The sequence below is a fragment of the Dothidotthia symphoricarpi genome (genome assembly GCF_010015815.1).
Source record: "Dothidotthia symphoricarpi CBS 119687 unplaced genomic scaffold P153scaffold_5, whole genome shotgun sequence".
In the NCBI taxonomy this organism is placed as follows: Eukaryota; Fungi; Ascomycota; class Dothideomycetes; order Pleosporales; family Dothidotthiaceae; genus Dothidotthia; species Dothidotthia symphoricarpi.
In genome coordinates, this window is record NW_022985012.1 from 375,652 (window position 1) to 399,967 (window position 24,316).

A 24,316-nucleotide genomic window follows, 5' to 3' on the forward strand; every position below is an offset into this window, starting at 1 on the left:
GTCCAGCGTTCACCATGTCTAGCGAGGTCCATAATGGCGGCTGTCTCAGAGGTCCGCAGTCAAGTTGCACACCAGCGATTTCGAAACAGCGGCCGAAGTTCCGTTGACACAAGCTTTCACCCGCCCATACATGCCGGTTTGTGGGACCGTGATGCAAGCGCAGGCATGGAAGGTCGCGACATAGATGCCAGTGCGGGCCGGATCAATAGGAAAGTGTCGCGGACCGGCTGGCGAGTGGAAGTATGCAGCAAGGCAGGTCGATCACGACGCTAAAAAAGGATGAATGGTGCAGTTTGCGGCGATGCTGTGAATGACATGCCGCGCGAGTGTCTACGAAGAACAGAACAATGATACGGCACGAGCACCTGGCAACTGCGTGTGGTGTCGCTGCCACTCGACAGAGGGCGTGTCGCAGATAGCAGGGAAGCGCGGCGACGGGCTGCGAATCGGGACGCTGGTCGACCGTGGGAAAGCTCCGTGCGCGTGCCTATCAGGCTTCGTAGAGGCGTGCATTGGTGGTGAGAGGTCGTGTGAGGGCGTCGCATATTGGTTTGAGGACGCCGCGCCCATACGCGCCTGCCTGAGCCAGAAAAGGCCGCTGCATCGCTCCCCCATTGATCGGCCGCCTGTATTTGCACAACCTCAGCAGTGCTGCTCTCCCCAGCGACTCGACCCCCACCGGTGTGACCCGTCCGTCGACTCGTGCATCCTGCATCCATCGACCAAAGCTCGCTTCTCCCGCCGCCGCCAAGCGATAAACGCCCCCCTACGCTGCAGAAGCTCCTGCGCAGCTGCCAGGAACTCGAACGATCTCTCCGGTGCGTCCTCCACTCTCTCTGCGCCCCGTACAGCAACTTGCATCTGATCCGCCCGTATTGCAGACCTTTGACCAGCCCCGTCTCGCCTCGTCGTCGTCCACCGCCCTTCCATCTCCGCTGCACAGGGCTCCCGCGCAGACTGCCCTAACTAGACGGCAATCATACAACACCTCTCCACCATGGCTGCTCCCGCGACCCAGTCTTTGAAGGTCCGTCCCTGCTGCATCTGCACGCCCCAGACACCCCGTATCGGCCGCTGACAGCTCGATAGTGCGTCGTGACAGGCGATGGTGCCGTTGGCAAAGTGAGCCACCGCTTTCTGCTGTATCGCATTCCTCGTCGCTAACAACGCAGACATGTCTGCTTATCTCGTACACAACGAATGCCTTCCCCGGAGAATACATTCCCACTGTGTGAGTGCGACACACCGCCGTATGCAGACCCGGGGAGCTAATTGGAGCTCAGGTTCGACAACTACTCGGCAAATGTCATGGTTGACGGGAAGCCCATAAGCCTTGGGTTGTGGGATACCGCCGGCCAGGAAGACTACGACAGACTGCGACCTCTTTCATACCCGCAGACGGATGTATTCCTCATCTGCTTCTCCATCGTCAGCCCGCCTTCGTTTGACAACGTAAAGGCAAAAGTAAGGCTTCATGTCCCCCCCAAACAAACTACCCACGCTGAACTACTCGTAGTGGTATCCCGAGATCGACCACCACGCGCCGGGTGTGCCAATCATCCTCGTCGGCACAAAGCTTGACTTGAGGGATCACGAGCAAACCAAAGAGTCTCTGAGGCAGAAGAAGATGGCACCAATTCAATACGAGCAGGCGGTCATGGTTGCCAAGGAGATCAAGGCACAAAAGTACCTGGAGTGCTCTGCGTTGACACAACGCAACCTGAAGAGCGTTTTCGACGAGGCTATTCGGTACGTATGGTGAAGTCGACGAAGCAATGGTGACTAACTCTACAAAGCGCTGTACTCAGCCCTCGTCCCGCGCAATCTGCCCAGAAGAAGAAGAAGAACTGCACCATCTTATAAATAACACAACAAACAAGCGCATATGGGGTGGCAGCTTGGTGTAATCGAAGACGAGTTGGGAGCTTGAATATAATGCGTCGATGCAGCATCAGACCACATTCAACCCAGCACTGCGAGAAGGACCACATCTTCACTTCGAGGCACGAACGATGCGCCCCCAGAAACCCATGGCCATATGGGTGGACAATATTTTCACCATTTTACTCATGAACTAGCATTGCTCTGCAGCATCGTGCATCTTCGTAATACACAGTATATCTGGCAGAAGGGACATGGACAAAGACGGCTATGGCTCTTCGCTGCATTACTCTCTCTTTTGGCGCGATGGACTCATGTAACTTTGGATTTAGCATGCTCGATAGACTCTGGCCTTTGCATCATAATTTCTTGTCTACACCTCCTTGCAGCGAGTTTGTGAACGCGTGATCGTGAATCTGTGACTAGACTCTATCGGCCTCGGCATCCTGTGTTCGGCATCCCCGCTGGTGAGTGGGGAGCTCAGCCTGGCGTGCATCCCACATCCTTGTTGCAGCTGCATCCTAAGCTTCCATCGGAGTAGCCCCGCGCATGTCCACCACTCAACTACAACATAAACAACATGTTCCACCAAGGAACCTTGCAGAGTGGCATTGCGCTTGCTATCCAGCAACAGAAACTAGTGGCCTGCTTTGTGCGAGGCAAGTTCGCGCTCGAACACCTACGAAGACAAAGAGCTTACGCGTGATAGATGAAGGCGCAACAAGTAAGGAATGGGAGGACGAGTGGCTGACGAGCGGGTGGGTATGCATCTTCCTCCTGACCACGCAGCTGGTATTCCCAACCCATCCATGCAGCTGTTGACAACTGCCAGATAGCAAACCTCCTCGCTCAGAAAGCCGTCCTCTTACGCCTCGAAGCTGGATCGACCGAAGCCGGGTTCTTGGCAGCCTTCTGCGAGATCAAGAATGCGCCTACGTTTATCGTCATACAGAATGGGAAGCTGCAGCTACAGCTTGGGAGTGAGGCGGGCAAAGACCAGTTCGTGAATGAGATTAGGAGAGTTTGCGGTGCTGGCGAGATTCCTGGCGCGAGCTCGACATCTGCATCCCAGGTCCCGGCGGCTGTGGCTGAGGATGATCTTTATGGATCAACAGAACCTTCTGCGCCTGCAGTACATACACCAACGACAGTACCTACTTCTACACCGTCAGCGAAAGCCAAAGGCAAACAGAAGGCCGCCTCAACTTCAGAATCTCAGCCTCGCACCTCAACACCGTCCACAACCCCGAGCGCCGCACAACTAGCCGCCCGTGAGGCACTCCGGAAGAAGAAACGGCAAGAGGCAGACGAGCTGGCACGTATAAAAGGCCGGATAGAGGCAGACAAGGCAGCACGCAAAGCGCACGCAGAGGCCAGGAAAGCTGAAAGAGAAAGAGAGCGAGATGGAGCCACACACACAGAAGCGCAATCACAATCAACAACATCTTCTTCTTCCCGGGGCTCCCAAGCAAAGATTGTCCACCTCAACGTCAGGCTGTTCGACGGACGAATAATGCGATCCACGTTCCCACGAACAGCCACACTACAGGACGACGTGCGCTCTTGGGTTGATAAAGAGTTTTCGAAACTCGGTGCAGACGATCCGAATATCAACAACAAATCACTTCCACCGTATTTCTTCAGACATATACTAGCTCCACAACCGAGTCGCGAACTCTCCGCTGGCGACGAGAATCAAACGCTCGGTGATATCGATTTAGCTCCCAGCGCGACATTAGTTCTTGTTCCGGTGAAGGGATACACAGAAGCCTATACCGACTCAGGGAACGGTATCGTGGGGACAGCGAGTCGTATGCTGCCTGGCGCGTTTAGTCTTGTGTCATCGGCTATGGGGTATGTGGGTAATGCTTTGGGGTCGGTGACTGGATATGGTTCAGGAACACAGGCGCAGGGAGAAGGACAGAGACAGGGACAGACTGTTGGAGGCGCACAGCGACAGCAACAACCACAACCTGAGTCAACAGATACGCCGGGCGTCAGGGTACGGACACTTGCTGATCAGAGGGCGGGAGAACCAAGACAGCAGTTCTACAACGGGAACCAGGTATATAGATCCGATCTTGGACTTTGAATGGTGTATTTGACTGACAGTTAATAGCTGAGCTTCGAGCCGAGGAACGACGATAGCGACCGACGATGAGAGATGGGTTTGCTTGGGTGGTCATGGAGGTAGATATCTTGATACGTTTTTTCATCTTGAGAAGCTAGGGATATGGCTGTCCGTTGGGAATAATACGGGGTTGTCTCTTACTCAAGGCTGCAAAAGAGAGGTTACCTATGGTAAGCAGACGAGTTTTCTGCACTGCTATCAATAAGCCTATGATGGTAAATCATAGTCTCAATGAACTTGTAAACTTGCTCGCAAGTCTACCCGTTTTAATTTCCACCCTGACCTCAAGATGCCACAATCTATGCCAACTAGACATGAAAACGTTGTAATTTATAGAGAAATTCTACCACAAAATCTCGTCACACATGATACCAGGCTGCACAGATTCGACAAGTTCTTCTCTTCACATTGCCCCTCCCCTCATCACATCGGACCTCCGAGTCTCCCCACCCATCATAACTTCTACCCCACCCCGCACATAATAAACAACACAGACTGCCCCACCCAAACCAAGCCAAACTAAACCAACCCACCACATCCTCATCCACGCCAATAAAATCCCACGCGCCATGGCCGACGCCGACCTCGAAGACCTGCGCCGCGCGCGCCTACAGCAACTACAGCAGCAAGGCGGTGGCGGCGGCGGTGGTGGAGGAGGAGACAGCTCAGAGCAAGACGGAAAGCAGTGCGCGCCCTACACCCACCCATTCCAAACCCCAAACTAAACCCTAACCCTCCACAGACAACGCGAAGGTACCTCACGCCCCGCCCCCCGCTCTCTCCCATCACCCAACTAACCCCCACCTCCCAGCCGATCAACGCACGCACATCCTCTCGCAGATCCTGCTCCCCGACGCCGCCGACCGCCTGGGCCGCATCCGGCTCGTGAAGGAGTCGCGCGCAACCGACATCGAGAACCGACTCATTGCGCTCGCGCGCTCGGGCCAGATCCGGCAGAAGGTTACCGAGGAGCAGTTGAAGGATATTCTGGGCGCCGTGGCCGAGAAGGAAGAGGAGAGCAAGGGGCGGATTGTGGTGAATCGGCGGGGGGGAGGGGGCTGGGACGATGATGACGAGTTGGAGGAACTTATGAAGGATGTTTGATGGGTGGGCTTGGGACGGGGATGAAGGCAGGAGGTGGCATGCATTGGTAGGCGTTTTCTTTTTTCTTTCGAGTGAGCGAGTTGTAACTTGTAGGTCTCGAGAAAGACTCGTTTCGAACGTGTGGAATTCTAAACAGACTGAATTTATATCGTCTACATGCAAACGAGTCCCAAAACTACTACTGTTATACACCCGTCCTCTTCTAGCCTGCTAATCGCCACGCCCGCAACGGGAGGGCTTGTATCCGCATAACAGCGGGCTTGATGTAGAGCCAGAAGGTCACCACACCGATGATGATACAGAGAATATTGACTATGTAGTAGCCGTCCGTCGTGATCTTGCAAGCTCCCCCACCATTCAGGCAGCGGTGCTTCTCCGCCTCCAGGGCGCATGAGAAAGGCTTTGTGATGAGGTCGCCCTTGAGAAGGCCGGCTTTGGGTGGGATAGCAGGAGGCTGGCAGGTGGCCTGGGTGAACATATCGACAGCCTTGAGGACGAAGAAACGGGGGAATGTACCGCCCAAATTTGACACGCTGTGGATTTGTTAGTGTACTGATAGAGGAAAAGGGTCGAGATGAGGAACTTACGTAGCCAAAAGCGTCATGTACGTCCCTCCAATGACGGGATCACTGATTTTTGCGTGGAATGCGCTGACCGAGACAAACATGACCGTGTTCATGAATGTGCTCAGCACATGCTCGGCAATCACCAGCAGCAGAGTGCCGGTTGTCGCTCCACCTGCAGGGAAAATGGAGACAACGAATTGCGCAAATCCTGCTGCAACCAGTCGGCCCATGAAAGACCAACACCAGATATGCATTGGAGGATATGTCTGGCACCATTTTCCGATGTAGTACCCGAGGAAAACCTCAACTGGGAAATCGATCAAGATCACGAGGGAGAGCTCTTCCTGCTTGAGGCCTTTGTCCAGGAGCTTCAGGCTGGTAACCGCGTCGTTGGCCTGGAAGCCAATCTTGGCAATCAAGTGGATGATGATGAAGCTCTGGATGTTCTTCAACTTCAGAATTCCCCACATGGTCTTGTAAACCTCGGAGATGCCGTCTGTGTTCTTGTCGCGGTCCTCACGCTTCATGAACGCCAGACCGAAGGTTACAATGAGGTATGTCCAGCCCCAGAAGGCGAGGTAGCCGTCGAGTTCCATAAGTCCAGTCTCGGCAGGCGCGGAGGCTGGACGAAACCATTTGTTTGCAAAGTCCTTGCTGTTGAAGGCAAGGAAGACAGTGTAGGAGAGGAACTGGCCGGCTGTAAGGCCGACAGTCTGCGCGGTGGAGGCGTATGCGAGGTTGTTTTTGGAGAGCAGGGTAAGGGCCCAGCCTGGTCATTGTTAGCATGGTGAAGATGAGCTTATATGGGACGGTTTACTTGCCATCAACAGCAATGTCCTGAGTAGCACACAGGAACACAAGCGCGAACCACCACCATGTGAAATTCCAAACACCGCTCTCTGTCTCGCCGGCGTCTGTCATCATCTTATTGATGTGCCTCCCCAGCCATATCATGGAGAAGCCGGAAATGGTCTGGATAGGGAGAATCCAACTCTTGCGGCGGCCGATCGAGGGCGACCACATGGCGTCTACGATGGGGCTCCAGAGCAGCTTCAGCGAATAGGGATAGGCGGCCAGAGAAAAGATGCCAATGGCCGAGTACGAGACTTTGTTCTTCAGGATAAAGGGCACCGAGCCATGCGCCAGGCCCATGGGAATGCCCTGGAGGAAGTAGAGCAGCACGAGGAGGAGGAAGTTGCTCTGGTCCTTCTTGGACAGGTCAAAGAAGCCCTGCGACGGGCCCTCGTCCTTGTCCCCCAGCTGCGGCACTTCATCGTCCAAGGAAAAGGACGATCTGCCCATCAGCGACGCGGCCTGGCTCGAGGGCGAGGTGCTGTCGATCGAGGCGTGCTTGCGCCGGTGTTCCAAGACGAGGCCGTTCATGGCGGGGCCAGTCGCATGTCCGTTTTCCGGGCGCAGCGAGTCGTGGGAGCTCTTGTGTGGTAGCGAGCCGCGGTTCTTGGATCGCGAGGCTCGTTTGCTCATTGGGGTGCGTGTGGACAAGTTCCGGCGGGGCTGTCGGAATGCTCGCGGAGGTAGGAAAGGTTGATCGGAGTGGTCAGGGATCAGGCGGCAGGGGCATCAACGAGGGAAGGAGCAACAAAGACGAATAGAGAGCGACTGGTGAATTAGAGAATGTCTTCGTGTTCGTGTTCGTGTCCGTGTTACTAGGGAGCGGGAAGGGAAATACTATGATGCGGACACGGGCATGCAGCGATGAATGCACCAGGCCCCGACTTGCTGGTCCCTGGATCTTGCATGGCACAGATGTGGCCTCTCCCCTGTGGAGGCCAGAGCCCGTTTCACGCTACGCCTGCAGAACACGTGCCACCGCGATGGACGCGCCTCGGCACCAGCACCCGCTATCCACATCGACACCATCGGCTAGCTGTCGACAACAACACCAACCATGGACACGGCGGAACAACTGGACTCGGACATCAGCGACCTGCACACCCGCATCGCCACACTCCATGCACACCGTGCAAACCTCGCCTCAGTCCTCCTCTCGCAACCCCACCTTGCAGCGCGTCTCGCCCACGGTAGCAGCTCCGACCAACTCCCAAAGCGCGTTATAGAACAACAATCAAGACGCAATATCGAGAACATATACCGCGCCTGCGCCGGCGTGACAGCGTACAAAGTCAAGGACCCCGACCCCCACGCAGTAAACAATGGAAATGTGCTTGGTGTCAGCATCGACGTCTCCATCAGCGGGAAATTCGTCGAGACGTACCATGTTTTGTTTACCTTTCAGCAGAGCGACGGCGCAAAAGTGTTGAAGATACACCGTCATACTGTCCCGACATGCATCCCTCTACAGCAGCTGGCGCACAAGTGGATACCGGTGGGCTCAAAAGATGCAGAAAGCATCAAGGAACCAGAGCAGGATCTGGTGCGATTTGGACGGTCGCTGAGGAAAGAGCTCGTCAGCTGGCATATGCGGACTCGGGCAGTCGAAGTTCTGAGGAAAGAAGCAGGCCTCCCAGACGCCAAGCCATCCAAAGACAACGGACATGCAAGCTTCACATCCACGGGGAACATTCTCAATGCTTTCGTGAGCGACGACGATAACTCGGATGCTGAGGAAGATGTGACTGCTGACGCATCTCTACGCATCACCGATCTTGAATCCGATGCAGCGGTCAGACAGATCACTGTCACCTGGTCCGATGGCCGGACAGGAGTCATGGGCATCACAAAGGATGGAAGGGTTGACAAAGCTATCTGTAGAACGAGGGGGGGAGGACGGGATGCTGCTCTAAGCAGAAAGGCGATTGGACCTATCAGAGGCCTGGTAAGGAGATCGATGACACAGTAAGAAATCTGAGGGCTTGAAAGCAAAGAGATGAGGTGACGAAGCTGTACAAGAAGCGCAGGTGTACACCCAGATATGTGGGGGATGGGCTCTTCGTGGAGGCGTTGGTGGACTATCATGATACCCATATTTTGTAACTTTTGAGGGTCGAAATAGGACTGAGCAGGATTCGTGAATCTTGTGTAGCCTGCAGCGACACCGTCTTCACTCATGAGGTTCTCGATTCCAATGTTCGGTCAGCAAAAAGATTGTTAGTTGTGCGAGCTGAACTACAGCTTTTGAGTTACATGCCGTGTATGACTCGAGTCACTGGAACGGGGTCAGATAGCAGTCCGATGACGGCATTCAAGGTTTGATATGCACGACCGATGCACGACACCACGTGCGATAACGCCCTTAGATCAAGCCACCCGTTAGGATGGCATGCAGGTACAAGGGAGGACGACTCAAGACTTTGATGTACTCTTTCTTTCCCTCGGCTGGAAAATGGGCTGAGTATATCATGTCACATGTCATGCACAACAAATAACGGTTCCACAATACTATTGCATTGTGAAAATGTGACGTTTGATCGCGCGAAGTCTACGGCATCTTGTAAGCAGACGAGCCTCGAACATGATGCCGAAGACGCCGATGACGGAAGGCTTTGCAGCGGCCCGCATGCTTTGGAATCTTCTATCAGGCCTAACATATAACCGCTTGAGGCTCCGCAACGTTCCACGTCTGCCAGAGCCGACCCACAGCGAAGATCCTAGTACGCTTATCTTGACGTGAGGTTAGTCGCGGTGTGACTTATTGTTGCGAATTATCTGCTGATATTTCGTGCTAGACCTCCAAACATAATTTCATACACACATCTGTCAATTAGAGATAGTCGCCCATTTCTACCTACTTTCACATATATTTGTCCCACTGTTGACCTCGAGATTTACCATTGATACGTTCAACCGGTCCCCTAACTCCGCCTTGTACTACCTTCTGAAACTCAACCCTATCATGGCCTTCCCTGCATATACACCAAAGGCGCGCGTGCAAAAGCCTGCGCCACACTTCTCCGGCACCGCGGTCGTCGATGGAACCTTCGAAGGTACACCCACAGAATCAAGATACACCACATCACACGCACCATCGAGGCTAATCCGCACCAGAGCTCAATCTCACAGCCTACACATCGACCAAGCAATGGCTAGTCCTCGGTTTCGTCCCCATGGCCTGGACTTTTGTGTGCCCGACCGAGATCCTCGCATTCAGCGACCGGGCCGCCGACTTCGAGGCCCGTGGTGCCCGCGTCGTCTTCGCGAGCACAGATAGCGAATACAGCCTCCTCGCATGGACGAATGCAAGCAAGAGGGACGGCGGGCTGGGCAAAATCAACATCCCGCTGCTGAGCGACAAGAACCATAGCATCAGCAGAGACTACGGCGTGCTGATTGAGGAGGAGGGTATTGCGCTGCGGGGCCTGTTTCTGATCGACCCGCATGGGATTGTGCGACAGGTGCGTGTCTTGACATGGAGAGGCATACATGCTTGAATAGGACGTGGCTAATGCTGTGCTGTCGTAGATCACTATTAACGACCTCCCTGTGGGTCGCAGTGTCGACGAGACACTCCGCTTGATCGACGCCTTCCAGTTCACCGACAAGTACGGCGAGGTGTGCCCCGCGAACTGGAGCCCAGGCGACGACACTATCAAGGCGACTCCCGAGGGCAACAAGGCCTACCTCGACAAAGTGCACGCCGACACTAAGATGTCGGATGCTACTATCAAGACAAACGGTACGTCCTTTTTACCTAGTCAACACCTGTCCATGTCAGACCACACATACTGATGATGTATAGGAACGTCCTAAGTCTTCTCTGTAACATGCCGTATTTCAGCACACCGCATCATCATTCATTCATCGCGTTAGACACCCAGCATTGCTCAGGCGCTAGATAAACAGGATTGGGTTGCTTATTTGTTCCAATTCCTCAACCAGCAGACAGACTCTTGAAAGCGCTGTATCCTCTTTGCTGTTGTATCATATCCTAAACCGACTTCATTCAATCCTATATCAATACACCGTACATTACCTCAAATCCAAGCCTTGTGCCAACTCAGAGATATACCCTGTACCAGTAAATTGCATCTTGAGTAGACAGACATGTGGTTTCTCGCAGTGCCGTGAATAGTGATGGGATTGTGTCGACTTGTGGCGCAGTAACCGAGCCATGGTTTCTGCGCAGGATGCGCACATACAATGCTTGGTTTAGCAATCCAAGGTTGAATGAACTCCAGGCACGCGCATTTGAAGCCTCGTTCAGACAGTAGCGTTCTTCGGAGAAGACTAGTAAAAGGGTGTAGTAAGGACGGCGCTGACATGGGCCTATTGGTGGGTTTCAGAGTGTCTTGGCCAATGGCTAGAACAACGCCTTCCGTGACCCAACATTCCGAAACTCAACACTCCAATCTGGATATATGACGACCAAGAATGATTTTCGGAGCGGTTCATAATGGAATTCCGAGCCGCTTCACGACCTGGCGATTCTCTTCACGAGAAAAATACACCTGCTCTGATCTCCCCGTTCGCATCACCGCCTAATGCCTGGAGAAGGTCGGGCCCGGTCGAGCGTGTTGCCCCCAACAAACATACCCATCTGAATTCGACCCCATATCCTGGCGATACCGTGGTCAACGTTCATCAAGAAGCAAAACAACTTCAATTTCACGCGACTTTACCTCGGCAAGAACCAGGTGCTCCACTTGCACAGGTGCTGAACAATGGAGAACCAACGCTTCACGTTCCACAGGATGCGTCTGCTACTCTGACGTCCTTGACTACGCCTTTCAACGGAAGACTCCGTGATCTGTTACTGAACTCGCCGGAGGTTCTGCACGATGAACGAAAACCCCAAGATCACCATATCCAGCCTTCTTTAGTTGTATACGAAAACTCGTTGATAAAACTGCCCGAGTTGCCTCAGCTACCTAGGAAGGCAACGAGAAGAGCCAGAATACCACCACTATTGCAAGGTCTCCACCAACCGCCCCCGCTTCCGCCTGAAGGCAAGCTGTTTCCTCCCATTATTGGCGAAAGCAACAGGTTTCGAAAAGATGTTGGAGTGAAGGTGGGCTCGGAGAATCGACCGACGGAAAGAGCTAGTAAACAAGATGAGACGGAAACTGCTAGTAGAGCGCACAGGGCTGATACGTGTCAGCAACATCAAGAGGAAAAAGATGCGAGGACGACCAAAGCAGTACCTTTCGTACAAATCTCAGACACCGGGCAAGGCCAGACGCTCGAACTACCCTCAAGCGATACGGCCGTTCATAGCAACATAGCCCGACGGGGCCGGAAGCGGAATCCGTGGTCCGAACAGGAGACCAAAGATCTGCTTATTGGAGTCAGCAAATTCGGTATTGGCAACTGGAAAAAGATTTTGCATTTTCCAGACTTTGTGTTCCATCGACGGACTGCCGTAGACTTGAAAGACCGGTTCCGTGTGTGTTGTCCTGGTGAAGGCCTGAGACTCAGAAAGACAAGATCAAAAAAGCATTCCCGGGAGGAGGTTTCTACGGTCTCTGTCGACAAAACAACTATGCTCGGCAGTTCCAATATTCTCAACCACGACGATGTTGGCGTGAAGCATACAATGGAGCAGGAGACTATCGGCAAACAACGAAAACACAAGCATGTAATGGAATCAACAAGTTTAGCCTTGATCGGTATCCAAAGACCGTTCGTCAGAAACAAGCGTCGGAAACGACATGAGTTCACCGCTCAAGACGACACGAACCTACTGAAAGGGTTCGAAAGATACGGCGCAACGTGGCATTCGATGCGCGACGACAACGAGCTGGGATTCAGCGCACGCCATCCAACAGACCTGCGTGATCGATTCCGTATAAGATACCCGGAAATGTATGCTCGGGCCGGTTACAAGCTGAAGCCGAAAGACGAGCAAAAGATGAGAGAGCGAGAAAAACTGATGGAAGCACGGCCAGGTTTAACACATCCACAGCCACCCACAAACCAAGGGCCGACCGCAGGTATTAGCGGGCAACCTCAGGATAACTCGCGAGAGTTACTGAACTTGAATACCCATTTAGACACCAGGTCTTTCATCCTCACGTCTACGAACAAGTCTCATGCACCGGTCCCGTCTATCTTCGCTCCACCATCCGCTCCCCTAGAGGAGGCTACGTATCTCTTCTCCGAAGGAGACGACGACGAAAGTCAGATCGTACTAAACAGGAACATCCTACAATGGGCCGACGCAAAGTCCTCCTCTTCCCTCGCAACCTCTTCAATGTTGGCGAACACCCAGAGACCAGGCCACAGCGCGGGAGACCTGCCCTTCCACTTCTTCACAGCTAATGACGGAACGCAGCTCAATCTCTCGTCAGTTACACCCCGATTCCAACCAACAGCCCCAGCTAGTAGCAATCCGCCGGCATATCCTTTCCTGCCAAGTTTTACTCCGTACAACCCCATGCGACCAGTGCACCAGCATTCAGACTCAACTCCTGTGCAAGCCTGGCCTCACGCTTCCGACGAATGAATGTGAATAACTTCAGAGCATCGTTTGTTTAGCAATGTGTCACTTCGTGATGGCAGTTTTCTTTACGAAAAGCTTAATGGGCTTTACGCGCACGGTAATGAGACCCGATGATACAATATGGGTACTGGACGATGCGGATGCTCCATTCATATTCCGGAAAGAGGACCAGCATTATGTTTTGGTCAGCGGATGCTACTTGCGTAGAGCCGCGCAACGACCTTATGTGTTTGCTGTGGACGAGAGGCCCAACATTGGCCGATGGTTACAGAGATCATCGACATTTGGTGATTTCGCTGGAGTGTTCACTTCGGAGATCAGAGCAGGCTCTTGGTGTCAAGATTCGAGTGATGATCTATCAAAATGGTTCTGCTGTTACTTGTTATGGTAGAAATAATTTATAAGCTTTGACACAACTGCACTTTACCCATATTCTACTTTACCAAATTCATACTCGATACAAACGTCGATCCTTATTGAAAAAATTGTTCGTTCAAATCAAAGTTATTGTGGATTGATTGGCTACATGCATTGAACAGTAACGTACGAAGCGGTCGAAATGTCGAAGTCGACATTACCCCCACATCACGTAGATGGATGACACAGTATAGAGCAAGTAGTTCTACTATTATCTCGATGAGACTGTTACATTCAAATAGATGACCAGCCTGCAACGTCGTGAACTCGTTAAAACAAAGAATTATGTACGCAAGATCCGATTGAGGTCTGAGTCCGCCGTAAATAAAAAGTAGTCGTCCAAAGCCATCATCCAACGCATTCATCAAATAGCCAAGCCTAAGTGGCACTGATAGGTCGAACATAGATCCGCTGCGCCGTCAAACGCTCCGTCAGGGGTATACATCGTGTGTCGCGGAGACGCAGACGCACTATTAGAAGACAAAGAGCCGATCGCTGCACAGGTCGTCAACAAGACGTTTATGCGAGGGCCCTCTCATCCTCTCTGCCACGATGCTCGCTGGTGATAGTGGAGTGAATGTCATCCTCGTCATCGTAGCCATTACCTTGGTGCTGGGTGGCAGGGATCCAAAGACCAGACTCCCTGTTGTCAAGATCCTGGTCCTGACCGGAAAGGTCGATGCCCTCGCCCTGAACGCGGTTACGGCGGCGCTGGGAAAGTGTGCGGGAGCGTTGCGACAACTTGGAGGATACGGAAGCGTTCTGAGTAACCCAGTTGGTGAGGGCATCTTCGCAGTCTTGGATGATACTGGAACAAATTAGTAGTTGATAACCAACGTATCACCTTCAACATACGCTTTGCTAGTCTCATATCCGTCATACGCCTGTCGCGTCTCTCCGGGAGTCACCGGGGTATCGTCAACGAGCTCGAGGAGGTGCTTGCCATAGCCTGCGATAATGGCCAGCTTCTCGGAGTGCTCGCGCATAGCATCGAACTGGTAGGTGAAAGCAGCCTTGAGTTTCTCACGAGTGATGTTCGACAGCTGGGCTTCAGCGACCAGAGATTCGGCCTCAGCGCGTACGAGTTCCTGCTCGAGAACGACAATCTTAGGTGAATTAGGCTCCTTGTACTTGAGCTGTGCGATCTGGTCGGTAATCTTCTGCTTGCCTACAGATGTGTCAGCTTGGAATAGATGCAGAAAATGGAAGAAACCCACGATCACGGCTAGGCTGTACCGAAGCTTCAATGTTGCGGATGCTCTTGATGGTAACGCGGTACTGATCATAGCGGTCGACGAATTGATCCTCAAGCTCGCCGATTTCATAGATCAATACACCAAGCTTGTCCGTGACGTCAGACACGTCGTCGTCGCAAGCCTCGCCCCAAATAGAAAGTTGTTGCTAAGAGGACAGTTAGTACATGTCGGAGTTGCATCCGAAATTGCATCAACTTACGGCCACTTCCATACGTTCCCTGGAAACAAGCTCCATGCTGCGCATCACGTTCTTCTCCATCTTCACTAGAGAAGAAAGCTTCTTGGCGAGATCAGGTCCCATGGCGCCCGCGGCCTTGTGGCGGAAAGTATGGCCTGCAACAAGGATCATGAATTAGCGTCAATCACCCTATCATGGCGGCGTAGAGTTGAGAGTAATGCATCCGAGCGTATACGAGGCGTAGGCCAAAGGTGTAACTGCGCAACGAAACAACAAGTGCTGACGGTAAGGCCAAAGCATGCGTACTGCGCCGAACTCAAAAGACAGCATACTGAGTATGCAGATGACGCAAAAGAATGATGTGTAACGTACCGATGTTGGCCTTGCCAAAGAAGCGCCCGCTCTTCGTCGAGGACGACGGAGGCGGGGGGTTCTGAATCTGCGACGCCGTGGGCGCGCGAGATTGGCGCATGCTGTACGTGCGATGCATGATGTCGGTAGAGTGAAGAGTATGGAGTGTAGAGTTTGGGATGTGTATAAGTTGTGGGTTTGGAGAAATGTGAGCCGTGGAGTCGTGTTCGCGCCCCCGGCATGGACGGATCGAGGTAATATAGTCGCGCGAGGATCTCAGGGATGACGTAGTATTGGGTCAGTGCATGGCGATCATCCGCTCTCCGCTAAATCCACACCATTGCGCAGCCCAACCCGAGGGACCTTGGCTGTCAATTTCGATCGGCAGTACAGGTCCTCGTGTGCTGCCCAATCAGTCCCGTTACAGTAGCCAGCCCTACGTAAGCCTTTGCCTGTGCAAAAGAGTCTGCGAACACCTTTTGTACAAGTCATGCACAACGTGCTCACACAAACACGCACCTGTGGCAAAGTCTAATCTGTTTGTAGTAACGAAGGCTTAAGCTAGCACCCCAGCGCCCAGCCTGTCACAGTATAGTCACGCCTAGGTGACGTTGCTATGCGCCCAAGTGCACATTGGTTTTGTGACAATGACACCGTTGGAAGTACATGGCACCAAACCCGGCAGATTGCGGCACGGGATCGCAGAGCCTTCCTCGACAGTGCAAGGAGACTTCGAACATTGCAATTGGGTATCGTTAGAAGCTACGCCACCAGAGTCCAAATCATACACCCGAATTTATGACAATGAGGCCTACAATTGAGCAAACCCTCCGCTGGGTAGTTGGTTGAGAACGCTCAATATGTTTCCAGCCTCCCCCAAACCAACACTCGGGCGCAAAGACCAGAAAATGAGCTCTCCATCGCGAGGAGAGCGGCGATGACGAATGGAAAGCGACGCTAGTCCTACAACAAAAGCAGCCGTGAAGCACAATAGAGTATTGACAAATAGGGGAGGTGGAAGAGCTGATCGTACATGTCTCAAGTCGGTTAATGACCCCGAGGGCAGGACTACATCTCGTCGCAAGACTGAAGAGACCCAAGGAAGGCTTCCAAAAAACTCTCGTACCCCAGCCAGCGCGTGTGAAGAGAACGGTTGGAGCCTCGACCGCCACGGCAAGAACATATCTTTCTGTGTAATTCTTACTTGAGAATCCGTGTCTATCGCGCGGGTCGAAATGGACCACACGTCGTCGGCTTTGATCTCTTCGGCGCAGAAGAGCTTCTGCCGTAACTTGCGAATGTATGCGGCAATGCGGGGGTGTTTCGTCTCAATTGTCTCTTTTAGCCATGCTTGGGGCATTGCTGGATAGAACATCAGTGACAGGTAGCCAAAGGCGAGACAGTCCAGACTGGAGGGCTGATTTCCTCCGAGAAGGTAGCCATTCTCTCCCAAGAGCTCCGATAGTGGCTCCAGAAGCTCATTCGATAAAGCGTCGAGCCTGATCCGCGCTGCATGTATTGGAGCACCCAAGAAACCTCCAATACCTCTACCACGACCCATACTTAGAGTGCTGGGCTTGCTGTCTGTTGGTAGCCCAGCAGCCCGTTTTGCAGCCTCAAATTCTGCCGACGCGGTCCCTCGACCTGGCGCATATCCTCCCTCAGCTGTTGTGTCCACATCCAAGCTGTCCAGACCCAAATGGGCTGTCCGTGTTCTCGCTAGATTTCGCCGTTTCGGTGGAACGGTGTAATTGGCGTACCAAGGGAGAATCGCAGTATAGGCAGCAGAAGTGGCGGTGTTATAGTTCTCTGCAGAGACGTAGAGCAAGAGATCGAGTAGAGGAGTCGCGGTGGATTGGAGAAATGTAATGAAACTGTGAACTCGTCAGATGACAGCCCCTGAATATACCAAAACACCACTAACGCAGTCCTGTCGGTCTGTTGCTGTGTTGTAAGTCTAGCATCGAGATCGTTGGTGGCTGCCGGGTAATTGCGTAGATATGCGACAATATCCTCAAAACCGGTTGCTGTTGCAACTCCATCATCATATAGTATTGGTAAGCTTTCTAGTGCTGTATGAGTATGGACTCAGACAAAGAACGTAACGAGTAACTGTACCTGTAAAGCCAATTGATGTGTCATGGCCAGCAACGAGAGACCATTCTCCCTTGGGGATGGCACGTTGACAGTACGCTATTGTCCCTACACACTCGGCATCTATAGAGGGAAGTCCAAAGGCGGGACCCCATACATGAAGTTCTAAAACCATCGTCTTTCTTGTGCTGCAGCATGAAATGGTGCTTGTTTGCGCGCGAGCAAGGTATGCTGCAAAACGGATTACTAGTCATAACTCGCCAATCGGAAACTAGCTTGGCGATTATAGTCGCACGTGATAGCGCATCTCGTCAGTCCTCTTTCAGCCCTTGCAATAACACGTCAGCATTGCGATTCAACGAATATGGCTCCCATCAGACGATACCTGCGAATTACAAAGCACTCTGTTCTTGAAGTACGCATCTATCTCGATCGACCCGCTGATGCGGAGGCATGGTTATTGAAACGCGACGACCCAGCGCTACCACGCGTCATCCAAGCCATACGACCACTTGTACTTCCCAAACTTCGAGAAGAGAACGAACGAGCCAAAGGAAAGGGCGGGGGCAAATCGAAGAAGAAAGGAGTGAAAGATGTTGTGATTGAGGGCATGTCCAAAGCGATGTGCGTATCCATAGACGGCTGACTTTGTTCCAGACGACTTCGAAGTCTCTATCTTCTTGACAGAGCTTTCCTCCCGCCACTCTGTTCTAACAAAGAAGAAGATCTTCAAAGACAAGCCTCGCATACAAAGTAATTCGGGGAAACTCACCAATTGGCTGACGACCGGGACAAGTGATCAGCCGGTGATCATCAATGAGGGTACTATGGAACCCCTTACAATCCGGGATGAAGAAGAAGAGACCGTAATCCATCTTGCCGACATACCCGAATCGGATGCACAGTTGCAACAGTCGGCCCGATCAACGCGAAACAGCCGCCGAGAAGCAACTTCTAATCAAGATCATGCCGACGATAGTGACGATTCGAATTTGTTTGTATCAGGATCGACTACCAAAACACGTAAAGCCAATGGACGATCGGATAATGCAGATGAGGAAGTCGATGAGGGATTGCAAGACGACAAAAAGAAACTTGGTCTTAACACGTCGTATGATGGCTTCAGCATTTACGGGCGCATTCTTTGCCTCGTTGTGAAGCGCCGTGGCGTGAGGACTCAAGCAGGAGTCAGCGTGGTACCTGCATCTAGCCAGGCAATGCTGGAGAATTGGGTATCGACACAAGCCGCATTGGAACAGGTCGGCGGAGACGAGGACAACGGATAAATGCGAAGAGGCAGGTCTCCCTTATCAAAATGAAAAAAATACGGCAAAATCTACGACGAGACTATACGGGGACTTACCAGAAGGAACAACAGACGTTTGTCACGCAGGACCCCATCGGCCAAACTGACGCGGGGTGGCTTCATCGTCAGGTTCATTGACACGTGGATGTCCACAGTGACACATTTCCCGATCGTCTGGATGAATACGCGGTCCTCGATGAGCACCCTGCACTCCGGAGGCCACCACAGTCCTTTGAAGCTACACATTACGACATCTCGACTCGATACATCATGACCATGACTCAATACATCATGACTACGACCTAATTCGCCTCATATATCCTCCCGTCGCTTTGGAAAAGGCATCGAGAGAGAGGCTTCACCAAATACATGAAGATGATGCATTGTCCCGAGAGTGGTGGTAGGATAACAGAACATTGTTGGGGGAATGGCTTGTTTCTAGAACAGTGTGGCTGATAGTTCAACATGTTCTCTCAAAAATGTGGAATGACTCGAGCAAGCGGCTCCGAACGAGTCAGAGTGACATTCCGCTACTCGAAGTGTCTAGAATTCCTTTGGGCAAAGATAGCGAAGCTGATCAACTATCCGAGACATGCTCATGATACACACGCCTTCACAGCGACACAATCGACCCAAAAATACACTCATGTTTGCTTCTTGACCAAACCTTATTCTACCGAAAAGAAAAAAAAGTGTCGGCGTGTCTTCGGGTATGCCGAGTTCAACATCTCGTCGCGCTACAGTGGTCAACTGTTCTAGAGAGCGGACGCAAGCCACACCTAGCGCACGGTCTATACTGTACCTGCAGGTAGAAGCGTACTCTGAGCCATCAAAGGTTTCTTCGGCGGGGCAATGACATGTGTGACGACGAACACTCTTCGTCTACTACATTTATTACCATAATTATCTAGCCGTACCAGCTTGATCTTCAGTGCAGGCAGTGCTTGGTATCAGAAACTAAGTGCTGGAGTCCATGAATCGATGGGGTTCTACTATGTTAAGACTACGGTTGATTGCTCGAACGCTTGCGTGATGCAAGACCACGAGTTTGATACGCAATCACGCAATTGATTCAGCTGGGTAAAGCGCTTTGGCCCTCAAGACGCGAGCCTGTCAGTAAACGGTGTACCAAGGCAGTCTCGGCCTTTGCTCGCTCCTCTCCGCACCGTCCAATCTGCCGGGACTTTAAACGTTCTCTTGGTACCATTTTTCCGTTCGCGCTGCAGGAACTCAATCTGTTATGTGACGGCAGCTGAAGTTCTTCTCCACCAACATGAAACAGTATCAGCAGAGGTTCGGTGGATCAGCCCGAGGTGTGGCGAGAGTATTTCCGTGTGCGGAAAAGGTGATGGACATTGGAGACAAATTTCCGCTTTGAGCATCACAGTGGCTGGCCCCTGAAGATCAGCCTCGGAGCAAAGAAAACTTTTCTCCGCCAAAATAGAGGCCGTCCTGTTATTACAACGCGCATTAAACCGGCCAAGCACTGCAACAATCTTACCTGCGTCTACATTCCGCAGAAGAAAGGAGAGAAAGCAAGCGAACGCAAATGCAAACGCAAGCGCCATCCTGACGCTGCAAGTGTGGTGGCCATGTGGCATCTTAGCCCTAGCGCTGTCCGCCCTTTCCTATCCTCCGGGAGCTGTCGTTGGCGAAGGGCCCGGTGGCTTGCATTCCGCAGTTGTGTCTCTTTCTGGCGCCGCCGACCGTCTAGAATATGTTTCCCACGTAGGGCTCAAATGCCAGCCAGTTGTGCCCGCCGGAGGCTTGCTGTGAGAAGCTGGTAAGGGATGCAAGGTGCCGACGTCTGCCCTCAGCTTGATTACGTGCATGCTGATGATTACGAGTCGCACAAGCACAGCAAGCTGTTTGCCGAAAGACAAAAATAAAAGCTGACAGGTTCATCGTCTGCTCCCTTGCCTCTGATTCGGCTTTCCAGGATAAACGAGGCGAGTAGGCTGGGAAATTTGCAAGCATCATCCGCAAAGCTCACTCTCGGGTTCGAGCATACACCGTGGGGCAGAAAATTCCAGGGGCCGTGCGAAATTGGATGGAAGACTGGAAGAAGCACGGGAGAAGACGTCGCATACGCTAGATCGTCAAGCAATCCTACCAAGATACGGTGGAGGCTGCCACCCGTGCTCATGCCTGCGATCTCGCAAATTGGGTATCGAAATGTCCGTCACCACACTTGTGTAGCTGTCACAGTGTCAGAACTAGGGTCTTGATACGGGATTAGAAGCCAGCCTTGTCCTGTTCCTGAATCTTGGCAAGCAATTCCGTTTTTCACGCGATCCCCAGGTGGCCGTTTGAGACGACCATTCTTGGAAAGGAAGGCTACGTTTCAATTTATCGTGACCGTTCGCACTAGTAAGGCTTCCAAGATCAGGTAGATTGCCTCAATGGATGATGTCAGAGTTGGGTATGCTTCCCGCTCGTGTGAATCATCCTTCTGCCTTGCCTGGGAAGTTGCTAAGGCCACAAGCCGGCGACAATACCATGTCAGGATTGGATCAACGCGATTTTCACACTGTCACGAGGGCGATGAAACGACGAGCAGTAGGACGTTTTCGTGTTTCTTCTCGCCCGTGCTCAGGAATTGACGGGGGTGGGCGAAGTTTCGGCATGGGTTAGCTCATGCACAAGCCAGGAGCCACCCCTTTCGTGTCCATCAGCCCAATGCCTGCTTCACCGCTTGGGCCGTGCCATGTGGTGCCTAGTATGATTACACACATCATCAAAAGTACGTAGCTGACCGACTCTTGTAATCTGAGCACAAACATAAATATCCCAAGCCCCCACGGTGTGGTATTCTTGTTTCATCACACAGCCGAACGCACACCACCAAAGCTACCTATCTCCAATAATCCACCACTACCAACAACAACACTTCGAGTCACTGTCTGCCTCACTCATCATCCAATCCATCCAACACTCTCGCCTTACATCAGCTTCGCACTCCATCTCCAACACAATCCCATACAATGGCCGCCATGATCTACGAGGAGTCCAACATGTCATCGCAAAACCTTCCTCCCTGCCCTGGACCGCCACCAACGCGCCCTCTGCCCCCGGTCCCTTCGAAATAAGCACGGCCTCCGCTCAATCATTCTTACCATGTTTGTTCCTTGCGACTCGCGAATGGCTTTGGCGTATCTCTCTCGATGTACATCCGCATCATTACCCGAGACCCACTCCACGTTACCTTAATACGCCCCACCCGACATCGAAATGCACACTGTTCTTCACCTGTCGTGCCGCCGCGATGCAGAGCATTTGCAGCATTCAGCACCATCTGATTTTCCATGCATCTGGTGCATCAGAACTCCGGTCATCCGGGCAACTAAATGCCCAATACACCCTCGGGTAACGCTGCTCTCTCGTGCCTTGCGATTGAGCCTTGCACTCTGCAAGCCATCCACACCCAAGCGTCGCACTCTCTGCGCCTTGCCACTCGCGGCTCAAGGACACCGCATATAGTGCGCTTTTTCTTCTTCGACTGTACACACGCGCTGGCTCGGGTGGAGGATACTATCGATCTCTTACTCTTTACGCTTGCCTGTTTCCAGCTACGGAACGGCATAGCTAGTTTTAATATCGAGCGATTGACGTTTTTGTTTTGTTTTTCGCGCTGCATCAGTTGGCGCTTGGCTCGCTGAGGCGGCCACGGTTGTGTACTATTATTGGGAGTTCCTATTAGCCTGGAGGCTACCATCGTATACCCAATTTGACTTTTAGCTAGTATTAATTGCATAATCACTCGTTCATCATATTCATGTGTCTCGATGCTCAATCTGAAACGTGCGCAATTGCATTGATAGATGTCTTCGCTTACAACCGTCTACAAACTGCGCGTACCTTGAATAACGTTCAACAAAAAACAAACTTTCGTATTTTCCCCGCATCCACGTTAACTTGCTGTGTGCCTGCGTCTCGGCCAGTCGCGTACCAGACTCCTACACCCTCTTCCCTGCCAAGTCAGGGCAGGCCGCTTTGATGATGTCGTCCTTCAGCCCGGTAAGACGAAGGACCTTTTCGTCCGCCCTAGCCTCTGTAGATAGCTGCTTTTAGTTCGAGTTGCCTCAACCCTGTTCGGTTTTGTCCCGCTCATTCCGCATGAGTGAATATACACTCCACCCCAAGAGACTTTCTTTGTTTTCCCCTCACCAGTCGACCGGCGCCGCGTACACGACATTTGCCCCGTATCGCAAGGCAGTACAGTGGGTATCGTTTCATATCGTCCGGGTCGTGTAGTAGGAATTGCAGACACGATGGATTGCGGCTCGGTTGCAATTGCCTGTGCGCAACCTTTCGCTATGTTGGACTCGAAGCATCGCCTGTAAGTATGACTGTACTAGAGGCCTTATTCTTGTCATACCATCTGCTTTCACTACTAGTACCTCAAGGAGTACTGTTTGCGGATGCAGCCACCCCCTCTTTGGCGCTCCAACTTGAAAGACAATTCCTTTGTTGTACCCACATTTTGGTCGGCAGGGCATTCACGGAGCCCTCGTCGGACTCTCACTCCACTCAACCAAATCTAAGCGCGTGTCTTTGTCAATGCATGCTCTGGCGTTGTGTAGCCAAAACCTTTCTCAGTGGGCATGAATGCCGAGCATTCAATTGGGATGATGGGCAGCTCCACCGTAAGTCACCCATCTGCCAATCAATCCAGAGCCTTGTGTCCAAACCGCGCCGCGGCCTTACCTGTCTATTGAGTATGTTGCATTACGAAGGTTACATCACCATAGTTAGGTCTATATTTTGAGGTGGTCGACTGAATCGCATCTGAGTTTCTGAATGGGCAGGGTTGCCCACGGGCCCCCGGTTCGTTCATCACTTCTACAGTGTTGGCATCGATATTGAAAGAGCTGGGAGTTGAAATCTTGGCGAGAGATACCAATTGGGTTTTCTTGGATACTTGCAGGCCATTTGACGCCATCGCCTGATACCTGCACTGCTGCCGCCACAACACATGGGTTCCTGCAATCAACCGTTCAGGCACACCATCACATGTGCATGCGCCACGTTGCATCATCGTCCTTCCAACCCCTGCCAGCAGATCTTCATGGCGTTCTGCAATCCATAAACCACGTTCCACCAAGGTACCTGTGGATTGGAGATGGGCCTCGACACTTTTGACGCCGCGACATCAGTGCGTCACCATCGGTTAGGCGGCCAGCAGCCTTCTGTGAGTCACATTCTCATGCATCAGCAAAAACGCCAAAACTCGATACAGACAGCGAGCCTGTCAGCAGACCAAACGACTAGGTTCCTGGGTCCTTGCGCACACCGGTTTGCCGTTCAAGGATGATGCATTTGCCGACTCTTGCACACCGATGATATGCTGAACAACATCCGCTGGTAAATTCCAGGCTGTTCCTCCCAACGGTAGCTGTTTGCGATAAGCTGCTGCTATTTGTGCTTGTCGCCCTGGTCATCGGTGTCACCCTCGCCTCAAGCCACACATCACGAAATCATCAAGTCATCAACACGCATGAAACGGGCCAGGACGAAGCACAGCCTTCCCAGGCTCATGATGTCGCAGAAGTCTTACAAATCCGTCTATCCACCATGCGGTTGTCAGACTCTGCTTATCTTACACTCCACCTTCACGCAGCGCCACAAGTGCTCGTACGACCGGATTCCGGATATCCTAGCACCTAGTCAAATCG

At 52.4% G+C, this 24,316-nt stretch overlaps 12 protein-coding genes across 12 annotated transcripts; 10 read left to right on the plus strand and 2 right to left on the minus strand.

Moving 5' to 3' along the window:
* Positions 1-33: 33 nt before the first annotated feature.
* On the plus strand, positions 34-970 carry P153DRAFT_394162 (uncharacterized protein; the record flags this gene model as incomplete). Its single annotated transcript, XM_033671291.1, has 3 exons — positions 34-240; positions 344-818; positions 894-970. The coding sequence occupies 3 exons, from the start codon at positions 34-36 to the stop codon at positions 968-970; spliced, it is 759 nt and encodes a 252-aa protein (XP_033526365.1).
* On the plus strand, positions 539-2,259 carry P153DRAFT_364441 (uncharacterized protein). Its single transcript, XM_033667609.1, has 7 exons — positions 539-818; positions 882-1,027; positions 1,090-1,122; positions 1,173-1,231; positions 1,284-1,464; positions 1,517-1,749; positions 1,797-2,259. Exons 2-7 carry the CDS (start codon positions 998-1,000, stop codon positions 1,861-1,863), a joined length of 603 nt encoding a protein of 200 aa, XP_033526366.1. The 5' UTR covers positions 539-818; positions 882-997; the 3' UTR covers positions 1,864-2,259.
* A 133-nt stretch (positions 2,260-2,392) lies between these two features.
* On the plus strand, positions 2,393-4,298 carry P153DRAFT_429199 (uncharacterized protein). The gene is made up of 4 exons (XM_033672759.1): positions 2,393-2,540; positions 2,591-2,643; positions 2,714-3,946; positions 4,001-4,298. The coding sequence occupies exons 1-4, from the start codon at positions 2,462-2,464 to the stop codon at positions 4,040-4,042; spliced, it is 1,407 nt and encodes a 468-aa protein (XP_033526367.1). The 5' UTR covers positions 2,393-2,461; the 3' UTR covers positions 4,043-4,298.
* Positions 4,299-4,534: 236 nt separating this feature from the next.
* Positions 4,535-5,259, plus strand: P153DRAFT_364443 (DNA-binding TFAR19-related protein). The gene is made up of 3 exons (XM_033667610.1): positions 4,535-4,697; positions 4,755-4,765; positions 4,824-5,259. The coding sequence occupies exons 1-3, from the start codon at positions 4,582-4,584 to the stop codon at positions 5,114-5,116; spliced, it is 420 nt and encodes a 139-aa protein (XP_033526368.1). The 5' UTR covers positions 4,535-4,581; the 3' UTR covers positions 5,117-5,259.
* A 59-nt stretch (positions 5,260-5,318) lies between these two features.
* Positions 5,319-7,167, minus strand: P153DRAFT_373823 (uncharacterized protein; the record flags this gene model as incomplete). Its single annotated transcript, XM_033669480.1, has 3 exons — positions 5,319-5,649; positions 5,704-6,451; positions 6,504-7,167. The coding sequence occupies 3 exons, from the start codon at positions 7,165-7,167 to the stop codon at positions 5,319-5,321; spliced, it is 1,743 nt and encodes a 580-aa protein (XP_033526369.1).
* A 290-nt stretch (positions 7,168-7,457) lies between these two features.
* Positions 7,458-8,980, plus strand: P153DRAFT_364444 (uncharacterized protein). The gene has a single exon (XM_033667611.1). The coding sequence runs from the start codon at positions 7,592-7,594 to the stop codon at positions 8,501-8,503; it is 912 nt and encodes a 303-aa protein (XP_033526370.1). The 5' UTR covers positions 7,458-7,591; the 3' UTR covers positions 8,504-8,980.
* A 123-nt stretch (positions 8,981-9,103) lies between these two features.
* P153DRAFT_364445 (thioredoxin-like protein) lies at positions 9,104-10,486 on the plus strand. The gene is made up of 5 exons (XM_033667612.1): positions 9,104-9,275; positions 9,330-9,587; positions 9,649-9,995; positions 10,063-10,276; positions 10,340-10,486. The coding sequence occupies exons 2-5, from the start codon at positions 9,497-9,499 to the stop codon at positions 10,348-10,350; spliced, it is 663 nt and encodes a 220-aa protein (XP_033526371.1). The 5' UTR covers positions 9,104-9,275; positions 9,330-9,496; the 3' UTR covers positions 10,351-10,486.
* Positions 10,487-10,937: 451 nt separating this feature from the next.
* On the plus strand, positions 10,938-13,478 carry P153DRAFT_182582 (uncharacterized protein). The gene has a single exon (XM_033662376.1). It carries the CDS (start codon positions 10,994-10,996, stop codon positions 13,040-13,042), a length of 2,049 nt encoding a protein of 682 aa, XP_033526372.1. The 5' UTR covers positions 10,938-10,993; the 3' UTR covers positions 13,043-13,478.
* Positions 13,479-13,550: 72 nt separating this feature from the next.
* P153DRAFT_421049 (uncharacterized protein) lies at positions 13,551-17,539 on the minus strand. Its single transcript, XM_033672283.1, has 8 exons — positions 17,360-17,539; positions 17,166-17,307; positions 16,231-17,115; positions 15,263-15,363; positions 14,912-15,045; positions 14,674-14,857; positions 14,312-14,624; positions 13,551-14,264 (listed from the first exon to the last, which is right to left on the minus strand). The coding sequence occupies exons 1-8, from the start codon at positions 17,508-17,510 to the stop codon at positions 13,976-13,978; spliced, it is 2,199 nt and encodes a 732-aa protein (XP_033526373.1). The 5' UTR covers positions 17,511-17,539; the 3' UTR covers positions 13,551-13,975.
* A 160-nt stretch (positions 17,540-17,699) lies between these two features.
* Positions 17,700-18,621, plus strand: P153DRAFT_334404 (uncharacterized protein; the record flags this gene model as incomplete). The annotated part of the gene is made up of 2 exons (XM_033665611.1): positions 17,700-17,933; positions 17,974-18,621. 2 exons carry the CDS (start codon positions 17,700-17,702, stop codon positions 18,619-18,621), a joined length of 882 nt encoding a protein of 293 aa, XP_033526374.1.
* A 4,191-nt stretch (positions 18,622-22,812) lies between these two features.
* P153DRAFT_182686 (uncharacterized protein) lies at positions 22,813-23,586 on the plus strand. Its single transcript, XM_033662377.1, has one exon. The coding sequence runs from the start codon at positions 22,987-22,989 to the stop codon at positions 23,407-23,409; it is 423 nt and encodes a 140-aa protein (XP_033526375.1). The 5' UTR covers positions 22,813-22,986; the 3' UTR covers positions 23,410-23,586.
* A 177-nt stretch (positions 23,587-23,763) lies between these two features.
* P153DRAFT_382882 (uncharacterized protein) lies at positions 23,764-24,308 on the plus strand (the record flags this gene model as incomplete). The annotated part of the gene is made up of 2 exons (XM_033670185.1): positions 23,764-23,936; positions 24,017-24,308. 2 exons carry the CDS (start codon positions 23,764-23,766, stop codon positions 24,306-24,308), a joined length of 465 nt encoding a protein of 154 aa, XP_033526376.1.
* Positions 24,309-24,316: the final 8 nt, after the last annotated feature.